We start from the raw sequence: 22,248 nt of genomic DNA, 5'->3' as shown, positions 1-22,248 counted from the left end.
GAAAGCACATGACTTGCTTAAAGGGAAGACAGACAAAACAAGGCTTTCTAGAAGTGCCCAATAAACTCTGGGCTAAGCTATAGTGCTCAAATGCTAGTTATCTTTAAGTAGGAAAGAGAGACTTTAAAGGTTGTAAGGATGATAAATGGTATTTTATCTCAATCATACCACTATCAGTAATGACTAAGCCTCCCAGTCGCTTCAATAGTGAGATGAGTGGCATATAAATTTAATAAAACAAATGTTGTGACCCCGACTCCCGAGCCTGTCCTAACAGAGGAAGAGGACTCAGAAGGTGATGGGGAGGAACTGACAAGGCCTCCCTCTCCAGGACCCTCCTTTCTGGCAATGCCTCAGGTTCCATCCGAAGGCCAGGAGGAAGAGCCTGGGATGTGCCAGGAGGAAGGCATATCGGAGCACCAATTGATAGGGAGCGAGGATGATGAATCCTGACTTGATCCCAGGCAGCGTTGGAGGGAGAAGTGTGTGCAACAATGGAAGAGGCGTGGGAGGGCCAGAGATGGAGCTGAGTCACGGAGCCACACCCCACCAGGAATACAAGTGGGTGGGATTGCTCTTCAGGCTTTGTGACGGACAAAGTTAAACCCTGAAAGTCACATCGTGATCTCTGAAATTCGGCTTGGATATATTTTGGACTGAACATTGACTAAACTCTTGTCTCGTGGATAATGTGTTGCTCCTGGAACAGGCTGAAGATAAGTCCTCTTCTGCTTTATGGGAGTGAAAATGGTCTTGGCAGGCATTCAGCAGTTTGCTGTCAAAACCTTGGTCTGCCAAGAATTCTAATCTGTTTACCTAATAAAATATTGGCAGGCATGCTTGGTATTACGTTTGCCTGTGTGAGGAAGGGGGACAGAACAACAAATAAGCAAGCACAAGCACACACCTTTAGAAAATTCATATAAAGAAGATGCTGGAGAGAATTCATAGGCAAACTGATATAGACAGTTTTATTGTGTTGAACAGTAATGCAAGTTATTTTGTTTTATAGGCATACCAACCCTTGAAGGAGTCTTATAGCCTGAAAAGAAATGAGCAAGTTAAATCTTCACATACTAGGGAATGTTTGAAAAATTTAACAGCATCCTGCACCCCAGAGAAAACATTACAAGATAACGGGCCCTATGCTTGCTTCAGGCTATTTTATAACAATTTCATTCCTATGAAGTAACAGCAGAAAGCAGCCTGTCCTGAAAGGACATTCTAAAAAGAAGGGAGAACATTCAGTGTAGCTTTCTAGAAACAGCTTAGACAGAATACTGTCAAAGCTAAAATGCCGATTTTTTTTGTTCAATTCACAGTAACTCCCTTTGCAGTTTTATATTTTTAAAAGGGTAAGAACAACTAGGAGTGGATGAAATAAAACTGATGGAATGGGAAGAACTCTAATGCAGTCTAAAGCTCCACTACAAAATAAAATCAATGAAAACAATTAGTACTGGACTAACTCAAACAGTAGCATTTGGTATTTCCTTTTTCAATATTGTTCAAAACATGTTACAGTATTCATTTTTGTAGTGAAATAAGGAACAATGTGGGAATAAATTCATTTATAGGACAGACTAGGTACCATCTTGTCTACTTTTTCTACAAGGAAAAAAATCCTTGCTACACCATCTCATTGTTCTGTATGTACAAAAAGAAGCAAAACATGATGAATGTGTTTAACAGCTGAAACATATGGTACAACTGGAAAATTATAGTAATATTAAAAAAAAACAGAGTCATGTTCAGTCCACAAATGTTCCTTCTGGTAGTTCAACAACAATGGGGGCATAGTCCTCTGGTTCAGCCTCAAAGTCCCACTTGAATTTCTTGGTTAGATGGGCTTTAAATCTTTCTGCCTTCTTCCTCAGAGTCCTGTCAACAGCTGGATTACAAGTGTAAGAGAAGAATACCTAAAAAATACATTACACATCAATTAATACAACACTTTAGAATAGAATAGACAACCCTATACCCCCCTTCAAATTGGGTCATCCTTTAAGAGAAAGATAGTTCAGTCTAATGTGACCAGAATGAACATTAAATTTTAGGCTGACCATATTTTTTTAGTCTAATGCTGAATGGTCCCGTGATCATCTAAGAAGAATATATATCCGTGATGGCGAACCTATGGCACGGGTGCTACAGGTGGCACGCAGAGCCATATTGGTGGGCATGCAAGTGTTGCCCTAACTCAGCTCCAGCGTGCACGCACGCACCGGGCAACTGATTTTCAGGCCTTCCGGTCCCACCGGAAGTCGGGAAACTGGCTGTTTCCGGCCTCCGGAAGGATGGGGAAGGCTGTTTTTGCCCTCCCCAGACTCCTAGAAAGCCTCTGGAGCCTGGGGAGGTGGAAAAACGGGTCTACCGGGCCCACTGTGCCATTGCGTGCCAAAAGCAGGGGGAAGTGTGTGTGTGGGGGGGGTCACGTGCACATGCACGGGAGGGCGGGCAGATTGAATTATGGATGTGGGCACACGCACCCACGACCCCTCACGCGACCCCCACTTTTGGCACGCAACGGCAAAAAGGTTAGCCATCACTGGTATATATCATAAATAGAAAAATAACCATGATGGCAAACCGTAAGTGTGAGCTGGTTGCCAAGTGCCTGAATCACAATCACACGGGGCTCTGCGATGGCCTCAACTTGAAAGACTGGTTGTAAGTCCCCCTTGTTAAGTGCTGTCACAACTTTGAACGGTGGCTAAATGTAATCTAAGGATTATTTGAAAGAGAATGCTATAAAAGTGAGAATGACTGAAAGATGCACTATAATGTGGATATGAGAAAAAGACAGTGGCAAACAATATAGGCAAAGAGACAAAGGAAAAGGTACGATTAAGAGGCTATTCAGAGCAGATCTGATGTAAAGAACAATACAGGGAATGCATGCGACACATGGCTTCTAGAATTATTTCCAACTCTTTAACAGAAGCCCTCCTCTGGGTCATGGGTTCAGAATGAAGCAGTTCTGCAGCATGCTATACTGCTGCTCAATTGCTTCTCCCAGAGCATTGCGCTGGATGGGGGGGGGGGGGTGTCTGCATTTATTTTATTTTTTTGTTCTGCAGCTCCCAGCCAGATCTGACCCATTTTCTGTTTTTCCTTCATTAAAGAACATGAGAGAGAGAGAAACGCTTTTCATATTATTCAAATTATATTAAGACTATATGTTTAGAAGCTATTGGAATTTTGGTATTTTTTACACAAATCCATTAGCTTTTTATTTATATTTGTATTTGACCCATCATTAAAATTTAAAAATTCAATCTCCTAATTTTTTTTCTACTGTTCTAAATTTGTTAAACATAATGATTTCCAAGGCAACAGATTGAGAGCTACGGTAAAAGCAAACATAGTTCTATTGTAGGCTCAAGTAAGGAGGAAAGAATCTAAACAAGGATTCCCAAACTTTTGGCATCGTGTCCTGTTTTATTTTTGAAACATTTACGTCTCCTCTTCTGAACGTCTATTAAAACCATCTGCCATTTGTTACATGCATAAAAGTACACATTGGGCCTTGGTCTTCCACCCTAAAGATCTGCTATCAATCCTCACTGCCCACCTGTGAATCTTCAGAACATTTTCCTTGGTATCAGCCCATCAACACAAAATTTCCCATTCAATTTCATTGTACACATGTTGTGCATTGATAGTAAAGGTTTGATTTGATTTGATTGCCAATCAGCAAATACAGGTAGTCCTCGACTTACGACCACAATTGAGCCCAAAATTTATGTCGCTCAGCAAGACATTTGTTAAGTGAATTTTGCCCCATTTTATGACCTTCTCTGCCACAGTTGTTAAGTGAATGATGGCAGTTCAGTTAGTTTCACGGTTGTTAAGTGAATCTGGCTTCCCCACTGACTTTGTTTGTCAAAAGGTCACAAAAGGTGATCACATAAACCGAGGACATTGCAACCGTCATTAATTATGAGTCAGTTGCCAACTGTCTGAATTCTGATCAGGTGACCATGGAGATGCTGGATTGGTTCTAAGTGTGGAAAATGGTCATAAGTCACTTTTTTCAATGATGGTTTAACCTTCAACAGTCACTAAATGAACTGTTGTAAGTTGAGGACTTCTTGTATATACATGGGTCCACTTCATCCTTCCCATTAACCTGCCCACTTCAACCAGTTTTCCAGTCCATTAGATCTTCATTTGACATATTTTACTCTTATAAATCTATCTCAGCATCTACTTCTGTCCTACTATTGCAGCACCATTGAGAGTGTCCTGACATATGGCATTCTTGCATGGTATGGGAGAAGCTTGGTAGCAGACAAAAAAGCTCTACAGAGAATTATTAAAACTGCCCAGAATATTATCGGACTCCAGCTACCAGCCCTGGATGACATCTTCGAATCTTGCTGTTTGAGAAAATTGCATAACATTCTCAGAGACTGTTCCCATCCTGCTTACAATCTTTTTGGACTGTTGCCTTCTGGCAGAAGATACAGAAATATTAAAACTCGCACCACACATTTTCTGAATAGTTTTTATCCCAGAGCTATAATTGTACTCAATGAACTAAAGGGAGCGGTTGGACAGTATTACTTGGTCTGTTGTGTGGATATTTGGGTGGTTTAGGGGTGGAGAATTGTGGTGGGTGGGAGTGTGTTTGGGGATTGTTATGTGCGTTGGACCTGGTCTTTGGGTGTTAAGTGAATTTCACTGTATGGGTATACTGTGTATACATGTACAATGACAATAAAGTTATTATTATTATAATTTTTCTATAGTATTCAGACCCTTGCTCTCTCTTGGATTTTTTTCATGCCTCTCTAGTGAGGAACAAAGAGCCTTTACTGAAAGAGAAGATGGGGAAAACATATCTAAAAGGATTAGCCAATACCTGAAAAACAAATAAGTTTACTCAGGTCAATAAGCAGTTGCAGGCCACTGAGTTTCCAAAAGTTCTTCATTAGACATGATACATAAGGAAGGAAATAGGTGAATGAAACAGATATGCACTTAATGGCTTTCTTGAAATCCGTTAATGGCCATCTGCTAAACAAAACTCTTTCTTATAAAAGCCATAAAAGAGCTAAGACCTTTTTCATCTATCTAGTTAAAAAAAAAAAGCCTGGCTTCAATGTTGTAATGAAACAATCTGCATTTATGCAGCTTCATTGAATTTCAATTTGTTAAGAAGATTGTTGTAGGAGTGTGCAGAAAATACAAAAAACTATCCATGGTTAGGATTCAAAATACTATTGGGTTCTCTGCATACATGGGGACTTTCTGTTCCTTTTCTGTCTACTGTCTAGCCCTCAAAAATGATTAGGCCTAAATGTCTAGAAATTCTCTGATTGAGACATTTTGGAAATTGACAAAATTAACTATATTTATGCTTCAAGTTTAAAAGACGATGCAGTAAAAGTGCTACACTCAATTTGCCAGCAAATTTGGAAAACTCAACAGTGGCCACAGGATTGGAAAAGGTCAGTTTATATTCCAATTCCAAAGAAAGACATTGCCAAAGTATGTTCAAACTACCGCACCATTGCACTCATTTCACATGCTAGTAAAGTTATGTTCAAAATCCTACAAACTAGGCTCCAGCAGTATGTAGGTTGGGAATTACCAGAAGTTCAGGCATATGCTGGATCATGGAGAAAGCTAGGGAGTTCCAGAAAAACATCTACTTCTGCTTCATTGACTATGCTAAAACCTTTGATTGTGTGGATCACAACAAATTGCGGCAAGTTCTTAAAGAGATGGGAGTACCAGACCATCTTATTTGTCTCTTGAGAAACCTATATGCAGGTCAAGAAGCAACAGTGAGAACTGGACATGGAACCACTGATTGGTTCAAAATTGGGAAAGGAGTCCGGCAAGGCTATAAACTGTCACCCTGCCTATTTAACTTATATGCAGAGCACATCACGAGAAAGGCAGGGCTAGATGAATCACAAATTGGAATTAAGATTGCCGGGAAAAATATTAACAACCTCAGATATGCAGATGATACCGGAACTAAAGAGCCTCTTGATGCAGGTGAAGAAGGAGAGTGAAAAAGTTGGCTTGAAACTCAACATTAAGAAAACTAAGATCATGGCATCCGGCCCTCTCCATTCTTGGCAAATACAGTATATGAGGAAGAAATGGAGGTAGTGACAGATTTTATTTTCCTGGGCTCCAAGATCACTGCAGATGGGGACTGCAGCCAAGAAATTAAAAGATGCTTGCTCCTGGGGTGTTGTGGCCTGTCAGTGGCCTGTGCGGATTGTAGCTGATTCTGATAGCGAGGAGGCTGGAGACTTCCTCCTGAGGACCCACTCCTGCCTTTTGGCAGCTCTGCGCCCTTGCATCGAGAAGAGGCTCCTCCTCTTCGTCCTCTTCACTTAAAGGAGCTTCTGGAGGTTCTGAAGGACCTGGCTGAATCCCTGCCTCTGGCACCACATCTTCTCCAGCCTCCTCATTGTCTGACTCGGGTGCCAGCTGCACAGGGTGCTGGCGCATCACACCAACCTCCTCGCTGTCAGAATCAGCTACAATCCGCACAGGCCACTGACGGGCCACAACAGCGCCAAAGAATTGAGGCCTTTGAACTATGGTGCTGGAGAAGACTCCTGCGAGTCCTTTGGACTGCAAGGCGATCAAACCAGTCAGTCCTAGAGGAGATCAACTCTGACTGCTCTTTAGAAGGCCAGGTCCTGAAGATGAAACTCAAATACTTTGGCCACCTAATGAGAAGGAAGGACTCACTGGAAAAGAGCCTAATGCTGGAAAGATTGAGGGCAAAAGAAGGGGAAGACAGAGAACGAGGTGGCTGGATGGAGTCACTGAAGCAGCCGGCGTGAGCTTAAATAGACTCCAGAGGACGGTAGAGGACAGGAAGGCCTGGAGGAACTTTGTCCATGGGGTCGTGATGGGTCGGATACAACTTCGCAACTAACAACAACAATGCTTCAGGTTTACTTAATTTTTAAGATAAAGTCTCTCATATAGAAGCTTAGTTCATCTTTCTTGTAACTTTTTAATGGCTCTGAGAAACTATGCTAAAATATGAATAAACTGCCCTACAAATACAAATAAAGAGAAAGTGACAGGACAGCATGCAGAAAAGCAAAGGAATAATTAATTTCTTTTATAAAAACATTTGAGCAAAAATTAGGCAGATATTAGAAAAAATGTCTCAGAGAAGAAATGTTAGCATGCTTGAGGCTGCTGGCAAGCTCACAATTTCACAAGCAATTGTAGCAATAGAAAATGTAGCAAATTTTAAAATCATCAAAAATGTCCATGTACAGAGTATTTTTCATACCATTCTGACAATATGGACAGGGAAAAAGACTGTTTTTTTTCCTAATGCCTATAAATTCTTGTCTATTTCATGTTCACATAGTGATATAAAGACAAATGATAGTTTTATAACAGCCTTCCCCAATCTGAGTGCCATGCGGATCTATAGAGCAAATTTCAGAATGTTTAACAAATTAAGATATTAGTTGATGAATTCCGTGAACTGAAGTTCAGTCTTCAAATTTGGGAGGAATGTAGAGATTAATCATAGATATGGAAGCATGTCTAAACTTTTCAGCAAAAGATGAGAATGAATTTGTTGCAGGACCATCTATATTGAGAATAACCCAAGAACAATATTACATCTAATTCTATTTCAAGATTAAATTTTTAATTTTATTTTGCTTGGGATACTTTTTATGTTAAGTTTGATTTTGCTTTAAAGAAACACTTTAAAACATTTTTCCTAAAAGCCAAATATTCATATATTATCAGCATTATCATGCAATCCAATAGTATATTTTAGTGTATTTACTTAAAACAAAATATTTTCCTGCTAATTGTTCTCTTTTTAAAAAATAAGATATCCTTACTATTTCCCCCCCTACTTATACCATATGTACAGGTAGTCCTCGATTTATGACCATAATTGAGCCCAAAATTTCTGTTGAGACATTTGTTAAGTGAGTTTTGTCCCATTTTACAGTTGTTAAGTGAACCACTGCAGTCGATAAATTAGTAACCTGATTGTTAAGTGAATCTGGCTTCCCCATTGACTTTGCTTGTCAAAAGGTCGCAAAAGGTGATCACATGACCCTGAGACACAGCAAAGGTCATAAATATGAACGAGTTGCCAAGCATCTGAATTTTGATCACATGAACATGGGGATGCAGAAAAGGTTGTAACTATGAAAAACGGTCATAAGTCACGTTTTTCAGTCCTGTTGTAACTTTGAATAGAAACTCTTGTAAGTTGAGGACTACCTGTACATGATCCCATGATTACTGGGCAAATTTCCCATGCTGTTGCTGCTGCAAACTGTTCAAGATGAAATTCTCTTACCTGCAAAGTGTTTGTTAGAAAGTTGTCTTGGGAGACTATGTCTACAAAGAAATCAGCTGGGATTTCACTGAGCTGATGGTACAGGATAGAAATGAGATGGCTGAACATGGCTTGATGTTTCACTATGGCCTCCTCTGACCTGCACAAGAGATTCAGGAGTTTTTTCCAGTGCTCAAATGCATCATATACGTTCCCAATCAGGAAGCAGATGAAGGCAAACTGTAGCTCCCCTAGAAAGATCCCACCAAGAAAATGGAAGAAATACAGAACAACTTTAGCATTAATCCTGGTTGCATGGTTGTTTTATATTTAACATATTATTAAGTATATGATAGTATCTCCTAACCAACATCACTTAGAATCAATTGGTGTAGTGGTTAAACCCCAGATTGGAAACAGGTAGACCATCTTAGGCACAAGACCAGTGAATGACCTTGGGGACAATCATTTTCTTTCAGTACCAGGAAGAAAGCAAATCACTTGTTCATGATTGACTCAGCCTTCCATCCTTCCAAGGTGGGTAAAATGAGGACCCAAATTGTTGGGGGCAATATGTTTAGAGAGGGCTGTAAAGCGGTATACAAGTCTAAGTGCTATTGCTATTGTTCAAACAGTGGCCTGAAGGCATCAAAAACAAAACAAAACTCCTGGCCCGCAGCCCAGATGCGTCACGTGCTGGCCATAGCCACGCCCAGTTTATTGGAGGGGACAAAGTCCTGATACGTCATGTGACACCACCGTGACAATGTGAGTTTGATACCCCTGATCTAGAACTAGATTGTAGCAAATTTTGTAATTTTGAAGTAGCAAAATTATATGGCCTAGCCCTAAGCATACACTAGTATAAAACAGAGCCCCACTTAGTAATCAGATGTTCTGAAGTAACAGCATCTTCCAAAACAGCACACAGTATTTGTCTGATCTCAAATTATCACAAGCACATTATACTTGGGTACCTAGAAGTTTGAGCTGATATATCAGTGTAAACTCAAAGACACGGGATAACATATATTTCCAGGGACAAACAGAGATGTATGGGTATCTCAAGCGACCAATGATTTTTTTTCCAATAGTGTAACCTCATCCAGCAATAAATGAACACAACCCACAGGATCTCTCAGATGCAAATTCCCATCCATATGGTCTCCCACTGAGTTTATCTACTCTTCCGAAGTGTGTAGATTTTTACTTACATATAGATACCATTCCATTATCCTCAACCTATGTTCATTCTTCTGGAGAATCAAGGGCCTTAAAAAACTAGCAAAAGTTAAAAGAAAATGATATATAGATAATCCTCAATTTATGGCCACAATTGAGCCCCAAAATTTCTGTTGCTAAATGAGACAGTTAAGTGAGCTTTGCCAATTTTATGATTTTTTTTTACCACAGTTAACTGAATCACCACAGTTGTTCATTTAGTAACACAGTTAAGTGAATCTGGCTTCCCCATTTATTTATTTATTTATTTATTTATTTATTAAATTTATATACCGCCCTATTCCTAAGGGACTCAGGGCGGTGAACAGCGAACGATAAAAATACATGTAATACAAACGTTAATAATAAAAAACCAATTAAAATATACTAAACATTCTGGTCCTAGATAATTCAAGACATCCCAGTTTAAAATAAAATCAAAAAGCAATATAAAGGGAAAGTTAGCCCAGGCCGGCCTGCTGAAACAGGAATGTTTTGAGGGCACGGCGGAAAGTGCGCAGATCCGGAATCTTCTGTATCTCTGGGGGGAGTTCGTTCCAGATGGTGGGTGCCCCCACAGAAAAGGCTCTCCCCCTGGGGGCCGCCAGTCGACATTGTTTGGCTGACGGCACCCTGAGAAGCCCCTCTCTATGGGAGCGTACTGGGCGGTGAGAGGCTATTGGTGGCAGAAGGCGGTCTCGTAAGTACCCCGGTCCTAAGCCATGGAGCGCTCTAAAGGTGGAAACTAAGACCTTGAAGCGCACCCGGAAGACCACAGGGAGCCAGTGCAGCTCGCGCAGGAGGGGAGCCACATGGGAGCGCCATGCTGCTCCCATAACTACCCGCGCGGCCGCATTCTGGACCAGCTGGAGCCTCCGGGTGCTCTTCAAGGGGAGCCCCATGTAGAGAGCATTACAGTAGTCCAGGCGTGAAGTGACGAGGGCATGAGTGATCGTTTTTAACGAGTCCCGATCCAGAAAGGGACGCAACTGGCGAATCAGGCGAACCTGATAAAAAGACCTCCCGGCCACAGCTGTCAAGTGTTCTTCTAAAGACAGCCGTGAGTCCAAGAGGACGCCTAAGTTGCGAACCCTCTCCGTGGGGGGCAATGACTCATCCCCAATAGTCAGTGATGGCACCAATTGACTATATCGGGACGTCGGAAACCACAGCCACTCGGTCTTGGATGGGTTGAGCCTGAGTCTGTTCCTCCCCATCCAGATCCGTACAGCCTCCAGGCACTGGGACATCACTTTAAGGGCATCATTGGGGTGGTCCGGGGTGGAGATGTATAGCTGAGTATCATCAGCATACTGATGATACTTCACCCCAAAACCACGGATGATCTCACCCAGCGGCTTCACATAAATGTTGAACAGAAGGGGTGAGAGAACCGACCCCTGTGGCACCCCACATATAAGGGGCCTCGGGGTCGACCTCTGCCCCCCTGTCAACACAGACTGCGACCGATCAGATAGAAAGGAGGAGAACCACCGCAACACGGTGCCTCCCACCCCTAACTCCTCCAACCGGTGCAGCATGATACCATGGTCGATGGTATCAAAAGCTGCTGAGAGGTCTAATAGGACCAGGATAGAGGAGCAACCCCTGTCCCGGGCCCTCCAGAGATCATCTACCAATGCGACCAATGCCGTTTCCGTGCTGTATCCAGGCCTGAAGCCCGACTGGAACGGATCTAGATAAGCCGATTCATCCAAGTACTGAGGAAGCTGTCGCGCTACCACACTCTCAACAACCTTCGCAATGAAGCGAAGGTTGGAGACTGGACGGTAATTAGCCAACACTGCTGGGTCCAGAGAAGGCTTCTTGAGGAGAGGCCTCACCACCGCCTCCTTCAAGGCAGCAGGGAAGACACCCTCTCTCAAGGAAGCATTTATAATCCCCTGGAGCCAGCCTCGTGTAACCTCCCGAGAGGCCAGCACCAGCCAGGAGGGACACGGGTCCAATAAACATGTGGCCGCGCTTAGTCTGCCCAGTATCTTGTCCACGTTTTCCAGAGTCACAGAATCAAACTCTTCCCAGATAATATTCTCAAGACTTGCCTCCATCCTCCCTCCCGAATCTACCCAGTCAGAGTCCAAATTTTCCCGAATCTGAGCGATTTTGTCATACAAATATTGTACAAAGTCCTCGGCTCTACCCTCCAAGGGGTCCTTCCGCGCTTCCTGGTGGAGCAGGGAGCGGGTCACCCTAAACAGGGTGGCCGGGCGATTATCTGATGACGCAATAAGAGCGGAAAAATAGTTACATTTTGCCGCTTTTATTGCCACCAGGTAGGTCTTAATATGAGACCTTACCAGTGTTTTGTCAAAAGGTTGCTGAACATAATGACATGACTATGGGGATGCTGCAGTAGTCAGTCATAAGTGTGGAAAATGGTCATAAGTCACTTTTTTCAGTGCTGTTCGATGATTAGCTCTAGTATAGATTCATTTAGAGAAAATGTATTTGCAGGTATGAACAAATGTATTTGTTCATACCTGAACAATACTGTGATGACTTTCATATTTCTTTACAGCATAAGGTATCAATTACTATTCTATTCTACTAGATAAATATAATGATCCATGGGTGCCATTTCATCCATACATTAAGGAATGCAAATAACAAGCTTTCTGGGAGAGCAGGATCAAAGAGAGAGGGACAGGAATTTCCTCAATTCTGCAGTTTCATGCAGAAGAACACGAGAGATATCTACTGTTTTGTACCTTTGACTGCTCATAGAATGGGTACAGCTGGGTAACCTTCTCAACAAAGGGAAAATTATACTTGATCATGAAGTGATTTTGGAAGCAAACATGTAATTAATTGTAAAATCAGGTTAAATGAATTTTTATTGCACAAGTGTTTTACTTTAGTATAAATAAGTAAGAAGTACCAGGTCACTTAAAGCAAATAATCTTGAGTAGGCCAAAATTTATTTGCTTTTGTTGTTGATTAATTTATAGGGTGTTTATTATACAAGCCAACATTCTTAGAATACATATTTGACCATGTGCATAACTTTTCTTAATCAGAGTGAAAATTTGCTACAAAAGTATGTTGAAAAGCGGTACTGCTATGAAAGAATGCCAGGGAATTGCCATTAAATGCTGAGTGTTGTGTTGTTTTCAACTTTCCACAGGGGGTCACTAGTACTGCACACGAGAATTTATTGATCATTTTAATTCATTTCTTAACTCAATTGCTCATGGTTCTTTAACAGTAATAGTTAATTTGCAATGCTGGAAGAAAATGTATCATCACAGCTATTTGCTCTTATGGACTAGCTTCATAATTCATATCCCAAAATACAAAAATGGCCAAGAAAGTTTCTATACTCACTATCAGGATTGTTTTTCTTGCTTTGCAGAATTCATTTGTAAAGGTTTGCTTATTAAAGTTACAAGACAATCCTGACTGTATATAACGTATAATACATGTACTGATGTAAAAAAAAAAATGCAGACAATGAAAAACTGATCTGAGAAGCATATTTACTTACCAAGCACATCCTGGGAATTGCTGGCATACTGTTGATTAATCACTGTTTCTAGAGCATAGCTGAGATCCATACTGTGCTTGGTAACTTCCTCAGGTGTGGCACCTTCAGGATACATTTGTTTGGGTATTTTTGTGAATCTGATCTCTGTGCCAGGTTTCAGTTGCATTTTAGGAAGGCGGGCCAGTCCTTCCGCATAACTTTTGCATTCTGTATCATACTGGGGTAGATTCTGTTCAATTCGATCTTGAGTATATTTTCCAGGCAGAACAGGCAGCACTTCAGAAAAGGCACATATCTGCCCATTTTCAGGCTGCAACTTTTGCATCACAAATTCATTAATAAAATTAGTGAGGGAGACCCATTTTTTAAGGGTGTTATACGGGTATGGACCCAGAAATTTGTCCATCTCTTTGAGATTGACTCTCATGGCTTCAGACTCATTTTCAGAAACTGGGGTGAGGTCTACTTCTTCTCTTTGTTCGTCCCAGTGAAATATCTTTAAATCACGTTGTTGCAAATTTAAGAAGAAACCAGTACGAGGACCACTTTCTTTCGTATTGTTTTTGTCAACACTGCTGTAATGAAAAAAATGAATGCCTGGTGGTATCATCTTGACTCCACAGAACTTGGGACCAATTTGCCAGCTGTTGTAGTCAATGCCAAACTCAGTTCCTTCTGGCATTTTCAAAATTATAACTGTGGCACCTTCAAAAAAAAGTTGTTTGGCCAGAGCTTGGTCCATCTGCATTTCTGCCATATCAGCTGTTCCCTTGGTTATACAACTTCTTACTCAGAAGCCTAGTAGAAACAAACAAATATTTGAATACATTTTGACACTACAATATATGTGAGCCAGTGTTACTGTACCAAGAACACAATTTTTAGACATCGGGCTGCAATGCTTTCCTCACAATTTATCCAAGTAACTTCTACATTTTTGCTCGCTATATTTGAAAAAATAAACATATCACTACTGCCACCTGGTGAATATAATGAGTCAAGTCTCAATTTTCTCATATTTGAAGCAAACAGTCCCTTATGACGGTATGACAATACTAGCTGCCCTCTCCCATCTCCAATACCACCTCTCACCAGGTGGGAAAGATTTGATTAATATGTTGCCAAGGCAGTAAGAACAGTTTGGCACTGCGTGGCCAAACTACCAAACCTCCATTCTAAGCTCTGACACAAGACAAAGAAAAACAAAGTTCTGCAGGACTCCACTCTACCTGTCCCAAAAATAATAGTCAAGCAACAGCCATATTAGAAAAGGGAGATGTGGGGGAGGTGCTTCCTTCAATTTTGCTTCATTACACAAACAATAAATTAGACGAGAATGTCACTCAAAACCCTGGATTTCCAAATAAAAGCCAGACATAAATGGCAGACATAAGGTCCAAAATTTTAGAAAATTTGCCGTTATAAAATCCTGCAATATTGTGATGGCAGAAATGATAGCGTCTGAAACAGAGAATGTTTTTCCAGACAACATCGAGTTGCAAACGATTAAAAGTAAGATTCAAAGTTCTCATTAAATAACCGTTATTCTTTTTGTTTCTATTATTGATAAATAAAATGAAGACCAATGCCAGAACACACAGTAATAAGGAACCAAAATGGAAATAATACATTCTAAAACAGAAAGGAAGAAAGCTACCTCATGTAAAGTCCTAATTGGGAGAGTGTGTTAAAGCTACGGATAGACTGAAATGGCTAATTAAATCTTCAGTATAGGCAACATTTTACCAAGTACCAACATCTTACCAGTATTTTACCAGGTGTTCATCTGCGAGCAGGGTAGCAAGATCTTTCTAAACAATAAACAGATCTAATAAATAATTTTAAAATCAAAACAATCAGGTTATGTTCAGGAATATAAAAGGCATTCTGAGAGTCATATTCTTCTTTCCATATTAAAAAGATAAAAGTTCCCCTCGCATATATGTGCTAGTCGTTCCTGACTCTTGAAGGCAGTGCTCATCTCCGTTTCAAAGCCAAAGAGCCAGTGCTGTCTGAAGACATCTTCATGGTCATGTGGCCGGCATGACTAAATGCCAAAGGCGCACGGAACACTGTTACCTTCCCACCAAAGGTGGTCCCTATTTTTCTACTTGCATTTTTTATGTGCTTTCGAACTGCTAGGTTGGCAGAAGCTGGGACAAGCAACAGGAGCTCACCCCATTACGCGGCACTAGGGATTTGAACTGCTGAAGTGCTGACAAGTTTCGATCGACAAGCTCAGCATCTTAGCCACTGAGCCATGGCGTCCCTCTCTTTCCATATTAGAAAGATACATAAAAACTTTTAAGACTTACTTATCCACAGAAGCGTTTTTTTCCCCCCACAGAAGTCACCTAACCAAAAATCAGCACATGAAAGCCCATAGTCTGGGGATAAATGTACATTTTACACGAGTTGAAAGAATCTCAGATGTAAATAATAGCTAGAAATGGATCCTGAGTGACTCGTTCATGTGGAGCAGCCTTATGACAGGTTTGCTCAGTCTGTCTAACCTTGAGCGGGCAAACCACCATCTCTCTAACTCCCAAGTAAACACCAGAAATTTATTTTTGTCTCACATTATTGCAGGACTGAGTGACTTCACAATCACTTTATTGCTTGACACTCCAACCCTGGGGAAAATTCAGCAGGCTGGTTGTGGGGAGAGTTGGGACAATCTATATATCACATGCCTTCTGAAAACAGTTCTGTGCCAATTAACAACCGCATCCTAAATGTCTATGGAGATTCTCAGTCATCCAGGTCATGGCTGTGCCAAAGGTGCTTTTTTTTCCCAAGAAGCAACTGGACTGTCTGGAAATCCAGGTGCCAGAAAGTCCAGTTGCCTCTTGAAAAAAGCACCTTTGGGACAACTGCACCCAAAGCAGATATTCGGTAGACCTCCGAGTCTCCGTGTCAAGAGAAAAACACCTGCTGCTTTTTATGGCTTTTCACACAAATATCAACTGAGAAAGGTGAAGCCCCACCTGGGAAGGGCGATCCCGCGAAGACGAGAAAGCAATAAAGAGCCCCCGCCGGCTGAACGCAAGAGGCGGGCGGGCTCAAAAACCGGAAGAAGCTACGTAGGAGCTATTAGGAAAGGTCCGGTTCCCACCTACAACACTGCCGGCTGATCTAATGCCTTGCCCAACCGACCGGTCCCGGCAAAACATCGCGGCGCCAGAATTTAGGATTTAGAAGCAACTTCCGTCGAGAAGCGGATGACGATCATGACAATTGGAACACTTCCGGTCTGCTTAAAAAAGCTGTCCGTGCGGTCCCTGTGGCTGCGCTTTAAAGGGTTCCGCTCCTCGAGTTGATGATAATATTTAAGGAGGGGGTTTTTTTTTTCACCCCTGTGTGTAGTACATTTTGATAAATGTAATAGTACTTCTAGTGGTTACTCTTAGGAGAAGAAGTGTTAGGCGGGAGGGCTGTTTGAATGGATGGGCTTCACATTTTTAATACCCTCTTGCTCACGTTAGGGCTGATACACAATTTTGCAGAAAAGGTGGGCGATGGCTAATGCCCATTAAGATTTATTCAATTAAGTGATTTAAAAAAATTGTTAATCACACAGCCATAAGCTACATAAGTACACTAGTTTTACTCAGTAATGTAAAAATGATAGCATGTATTTGAATTGGTTTCAGTGACGTAGGTTTATTTTCTTTTTATTCCATATTTGTATCAGATATTTTATCCCAGCTTTATTATTTTGAAACAGGATTTTTAAACAATTGGGGGGTGGGACCCAACAGAGCATACCGCAAGAACATGGTACATATGTGAATCTGGTATGAAGAGTCTGCTTTACTTTTAGTCACTGAAGTGCAAAAATAGAGGGAGATTGAGACTGGCCACCCTTCTTGCTTCCTATGTTTTATGTATGATTGTAAGTTCCCTAGCTGTTTTAGATGTTGGTTTGGAAAATTCTTGTTTGGTCCTCCAAGTATCTTATTTCCTATCCTTATATAAAGCATTGCAATCACACAGAATTCATGATGGCAGGATTGGAATGACATATATCAAAACACACAACAGAACAGGCAAATGGGAATGATGGCGCAGAGCTGAGTATGAGCAACAGAAGACAAAGCCAAGATATTATGAAGAGGAGAACATGAAAGTAGAAGCTGAAAGGTTACAGGTTTATTGGAACAGTACACACCTGTAGACAAGGAAGAGAGAGTATAGTGAATTAAAACACTGGAGGTCTGTCTTGTCACCCAGATAGTGTAGACTCTACTTATGTTTACATTTTCTGTAATTTCCAACATTCATCAAGTCATAGCTCACACTCAATCATTATGTACTTTGTGGATTAAAAAAGATGGTGCAGAGTAGTAGCTATTATCACTAAAGTTTAGTATTGAAAGGAAGGAAGCTGTTGTGGAATATAAACAAGTGGAGGAATTAAGTTTCAATTTAGAGTTTAGATTTTTTGATAGTAGTCTTTGAAGTTCTTGGAATAGGATGTTGGAGTAGAGGAGACAAGACAATGTTAGGAAGATTGGTATCCAAGCTGAATAGTAGGAAAGAGAGAGAAAAGAAGATGGACTGTGGGAAGCTGATTTACCATGGCTTAGAGAAATGGAGAAGGCGTTTAATCCAAAGTCTGCAGAACCTGATTCCCTGAAGAGTGACTTAGTGAGATAGCAGTTGACTGAGCACTATCCGTGGCCATTGGAAATCTTCATGGCAGGAGCCTAGATTATTTTGGGAGATGCTTGTTCCCAATTGTTTCTACCCATTCCAGCCGATCCAGCAGAAGAGACATGTTATGAGTCCCATCAATTAAGGAATGTCATCTGGCAGGACTTAGAAAACAAGCCTTTTCTGTCATGGCACCTGCCCTTTGGAACTTCAGTGTCTTGGAGATTAGGTTGGACCTTTTGAAAAGCCAATGACAGGTTCCTGGCTATTATGCTCTTAGTAGAACTGATGGCAGGTTAGAAATGAGATAGTTGATTTGCACTCGAAGCTGAAGTTTATCTCCATTTATAGGGAGACAGTATGTGTGTGTGTGTGTTACTTGAGTTCATTTCTTATCAGCAAAACTTTTTTCGTCCGAGTAGAAATTAGAAGGGTTTGTGTGGTGATTTATTTTGATGTTGAAGCCAGACTGAGTGACTTTGTTGTTTCTCTAATTTTGGGATGGTTACATTGTTGTGGAATTAGCCAGTGTGATGTAGTCTGTGTGGGTTTTGATTGCATTGGTAGGAATATAGTTACGGTCCAGTTGTGAGAGTTGGGGAAGAAATGGCAGGAGACTATTTCCAGGAAGGGGAAACCAACAAGCTGTTAAAATCACCAGTGATGTTGGAATCTGTTGATAGATCTGTAATCTGTTGATAATAATTGACAAGTCTGTGTGCAATAGTATCTCATACATACAGATACTAATCATCTTTCTGATTTGATGGTAGATGAGCACCAGGAAATGGTACATATTATTGAGACCTTGTTGGGTGATGGTGAGGATGTCATTGTCTGACATTTGCCCTCCCAGGTTTCAAGTCCTTCAGGAGTCTCTACACCCTGGTCAGAGGAAGGTAATCTTTAAAGCATCCCCTTCTATTCTCTGAGACTCTGCTCCAAAGATAATGGAATGTGAATTGAAATACGGCATATTAAATTGGACAGTAGGATATTCTTTATAAGCTGGATATTCTTCTGTAATGGCTATTCTGATGCCCAGGAGTGTCCCTTCCTGAACTATTTGGTCTAGAAGCTGATATTAGAGTTCTTTCATAATTTGGCTCTGGGTGATTTCAATTTCCAGGCTGTCAGGAGTGATTTGAGCAAAGCTTGGAGTTGTCTGTGGTAGTAATGAGCTTGCCCCAAATAGCCTAAGACCTTTGGGACAGTTTTGTTGAATTCCTGATCACCTACTGTCAACAGAAGGAGATCAGTGTGCTTGCTTCCAAGCTGCCTCTGCTAATCAGCCAGTCTTAGTTGGTTCCTTGGTTTATCAAGAACATCTAGGAGATGAAGTAGCAGCAGGTATGCCTGGCATGCACTGAAAAAAACTATAAAAAGTGAATTTCACCCAAGACAGATGTGAACTCAAGCTTAAAACCTACATTTTGGTGATAAGGGAATGAAATGTTACTTATTTTCCCTTACGACATTGACAGATTGCTATAGAGCAATAGCAACCCTGTTTAGAGTAGTCCGCTTCCTTTAGGGAGAAGATACAAAACTTTTGACTTACTGTAGTGACACAGAAGTAATTTTTTTAAATATTTATATTCAAGTTTCTAGATCACCCATCTCCCTCAAGGAGGGGCTCTGCAAACAAACCTGGGATTCTTTCTAATTAATGGACTTTGATGAAGTACACTAGGATTTGTTACCTGCTCCTCCTGACCTCATTGGAAAGCCAGAAGGGGAGAGAGAGATTGGATCTGGTAACTGACACCTCACTTTGAAAGGGATAACGCCAGCTCCTTTGAAAGAAACTATGATGTCCCACATCTTAAAGATGTTCTCTGGATCAATCTGGATTTGGCCATTATTATCCTCTTTTTAGCTTTCCCTGCAATGGCAATGCACCATAGAAGAAACAGATTATTCGTCCAGAATACTTATCTGAACATGGGATGGAGATGGCATTGGTTGCTGTTGTAAATTATCTTTATTATAACTTGGTATAGGGTAGTGTCCATCCTGGGAATTTTGGGCCACTCGGGGTTATGGTGTTTATCAGCCAATAGGTTGTTTAGTTGGCTGTTACAGGATTCCTCTAATTCCAGTCCATTTCCTTCTGCTGGTTAATATTGATATGAAACTGTTGGAGGAGGTAATTGGTTGGTTCTGTGTATTGTATTAGCATTCTTTGATCCTTTATCTGGAGGTTGTATTTGGATGAGATGAAAGGTATTGAACACAAACAAAACAGCTGTTTATTAAGGTTCCTTGGCATCTCTGGTGTCATCTATCAACAGAGCGATATTGGCCCTAAAGGAGGAATCCCATAACTGAGAATTTCTCGTTCTCAGTACTGGAAGAGCTAATAAAAGCTTGGGGCGGGTTCTTCACTTGTACACCTGTTGTGGCCCAGCCTCACAATAACTCAACACTTTATCATCATCATCATCATCTAGGTCATCATCATCTACTTGACTTACAACCAATTGCTCAAACACCATTTGAAATTCTGACAGGCCCAGTGTAAAGGGTCTCATTTCTCTTTTTCCTAAGAGAAAAGCCACCATGAGCCACAAAATGAGTGAGCATCAGATACATTTATTTCACTTTTATTGAATACAAGAACAGTGAGCACACACGCATACATCACCAAGCACTGAAAGAGGATATGACGGAAAAGGATGGGACAAATGGGTGGAGGGGTCAGAAGGACAGAAGAATTAATGAAGGAATGACAGCATTTCAGTTGGTTAAGGTGCTTTTCAAATTAAAAAATAATTATGAATCTTTTTAATTCATGCAGTTGCAGGCCAGTTTTAGAATCAAGTTGCGGGATTTGTTGCAAACAAGCAGTTGCATTGACTGTCCCTATCAATGGAAAGACCCCCTCACCCAAAGAAAGCAAAGAGTGACCAACTATATCAGATGGCAGCAGAAGGTGGAAGAAACCATGATCTTAAGAGTATGCATGGCTTCCATTTTACCACAAATAATAAATATTATATATATATTAATATAGATATCTATATATAAGCCACATCTTGCTAGGTAAACAAAAAGCTAGTTTTTGTTAATGGCTACCCATCAGTCATGCCGTGGGAAGAATCCAAATCTACGGTATTTTAGCTTTCCTTTACTGTACTTGACAAGAGTTAGATTGTGGTCTTTTATAAATGGATTTTGAAGCAATTTGTTTCCACAGGTTTTAGTGGCAGTCTCATGTATATCAATTCATATAGAAGAAGCAACAGAATGTACTTTATATATACCTAATTTCTGAGCTTTATTTTGAAATTAAAAATGAAATTAAGTTTGGGGGGGAGAATACTTTTTTTGTAACATTGAAAAAAAACACATGATAATGCCACCAAGATTTTTGTTTGGTTTTTGAAATCAGCAGAAGATGATTTTTGTTTTCTACATATTTTATGCGTTTCTACATTTTTTGATGTTTTGGTTTTAGGGCATCTCATATTCCAGAAGAATAAAAGGGAAAAAAAATCCTCAAAAAAATCTAAAGGAGAAAATCACTTGGATACATGAAAATTAGAAATGACTCTTACAGCATAAAGTTTATATCTATGCTTTCAGTGTTTAATTAGGACATTCCTACATGCCAGAAACAGATCCAATTTTAAGGAGCCATACTAACAGCCAATGGCCTAGTGTCTCCTACAATGGCAAACAATTTATGATATAAGGTACATCCACATTACTCCAATGATTATTACCATTTCCCATTTTTATTTATATTTCCAATTAGAGATAAGAGATGTCATTATCCGATTCACAATATGTAGAAGGAAGAGTATAAACTTTTTCATTTAGGTTTGTCTCATTTCTTTCTGCTTTAATTACTCTTGAGGTAATGAAAAGTGGTAAAGGACAATGTCTAGGTTTCATTAATGGCAGAGCAGTTTTATTTAATAGTATCCTTACTCCCGAGCAGTATTTGCTGTTAGTAGTTTGGTTCTCTAAGCTTCGCAGCTTACTGCGGCAGATGAATGCATCTTCAAGAAACCCATGAATAAATTCTGTTCTGATATAGAATCACCATACTTAAAGAAGGCAGAGGTGCTCTTTCTCCCTGATAGATATGGTCTCCAAAGTTTCAATCTGACAAAATGAAACTGCACAAGAGGAGGACAGAGCAGCTTCTTTGGCAAATTTTCACATTAATGGATCAGAAACTGGAGCTATGTGATCGATAGGTTTGGAACCAAACTTTCAAATTTTGAAAAACTGACGTGGCATATACAGTAACAACTTTGCCCTAAATAAACACTTTGCTCTGAAAGATAGCTAAAAAAAGGCCTTGAACAATGAAGCAATTTGACCTCCTTCTGTGTGGTGACTTTGTGCTCCTCTTAAGCCTGGAGGATGAAGAGACACTGTTAATTGGCACATTTGAGGCATTCTACCTGGGCTGGAGTAACACTGATCCGTTTTGTTGCCTTTGACTCTTTCCATACTGTTGTATGTGTCTTAACCAGTGACAGTCACAATTGTGTCACCAAACTCAAGTGAGAGATAACTTCCTCAGAATCCCCCCCCCCAATTCTTAGTT

General features: G+C 40.6%; 1 protein-coding gene across 3 annotated transcripts; it reads right to left on the bottom strand.

The window, feature by feature from the left end:
* Window positions 1-944: 944 nt before the first annotated feature.
* AAR2 (AAR2 splicing factor) lies at window positions 945-16,304 on the bottom strand. Of its 3 annotated transcripts, none has more exons than XM_034413991.3 (4): window positions 16,016-16,304; window positions 13,029-13,826; window positions 8,324-8,553; window positions 945-1,919 (listed from the first exon to the last, which is right to left on the bottom strand). In XM_034413991.3, exons 2-4 carry the CDS (start codon window positions 13,783-13,785, stop codon window positions 1,752-1,754), a joined length of 1,155 nt encoding a protein of 384 aa, XP_034269882.2. In that variant the 5' UTR covers window positions 13,786-13,826; window positions 16,016-16,304; the 3' UTR covers window positions 945-1,751. The 3 variants fall into 3 exon arrangements, with proteins under 3 accessions (XP_034269882.2, XP_087745328.1, XP_034269884.2); XM_087889202.1 differs by having other exon boundaries at window positions 16,144-16,283; XM_034413993.3 differs by lacking the exon at window positions 16,016-16,304 and adding an exon at window positions 15,344-15,587.
* Window positions 16,305-22,248: the final 5,944 nt, after the last annotated feature.

The sequence above is a fragment of the Pantherophis guttatus genome, chromosome 3 (genome assembly GCF_059756535.1).
Source record: "Pantherophis guttatus breed Tessera chromosome 3, ASM5975653v1, whole genome shotgun sequence".
NCBI classification, from domain to species: domain Eukaryota; kingdom Metazoa; phylum Chordata; class Lepidosauria; order Squamata; family Colubridae; genus Pantherophis; species Pantherophis guttatus.
The sequence above is the reverse complement of the archived record's forward strand: the minus strand, read 5'-3'. Positions and strand labels throughout refer to the sequence as shown.

Bases quoted from the DNA above. Each gene is read 5' to 3' on its own strand.
- AAR2 (XM_034413991.3), bottom strand. From the start codon at position 13,785: ATGGCAGAAATGCAGATGGACCAAGCTCTGGCCAAACAACTTTTTTTT. The intron at 8,554-13,028 runs GTAAGTAAATAT...GGATCTTTCTAG, and splicing joins CAATTCCCAGGATGTGCTTG to GGGAGCTACAGTTTGCCTTC. The intron at 1,920-8,323 runs GTAAGAGAATTT...TGTATTTTTTAG, and splicing joins TTCTAACAAACACTTTGCAG to GTATTCTTCTCTTACACTTG.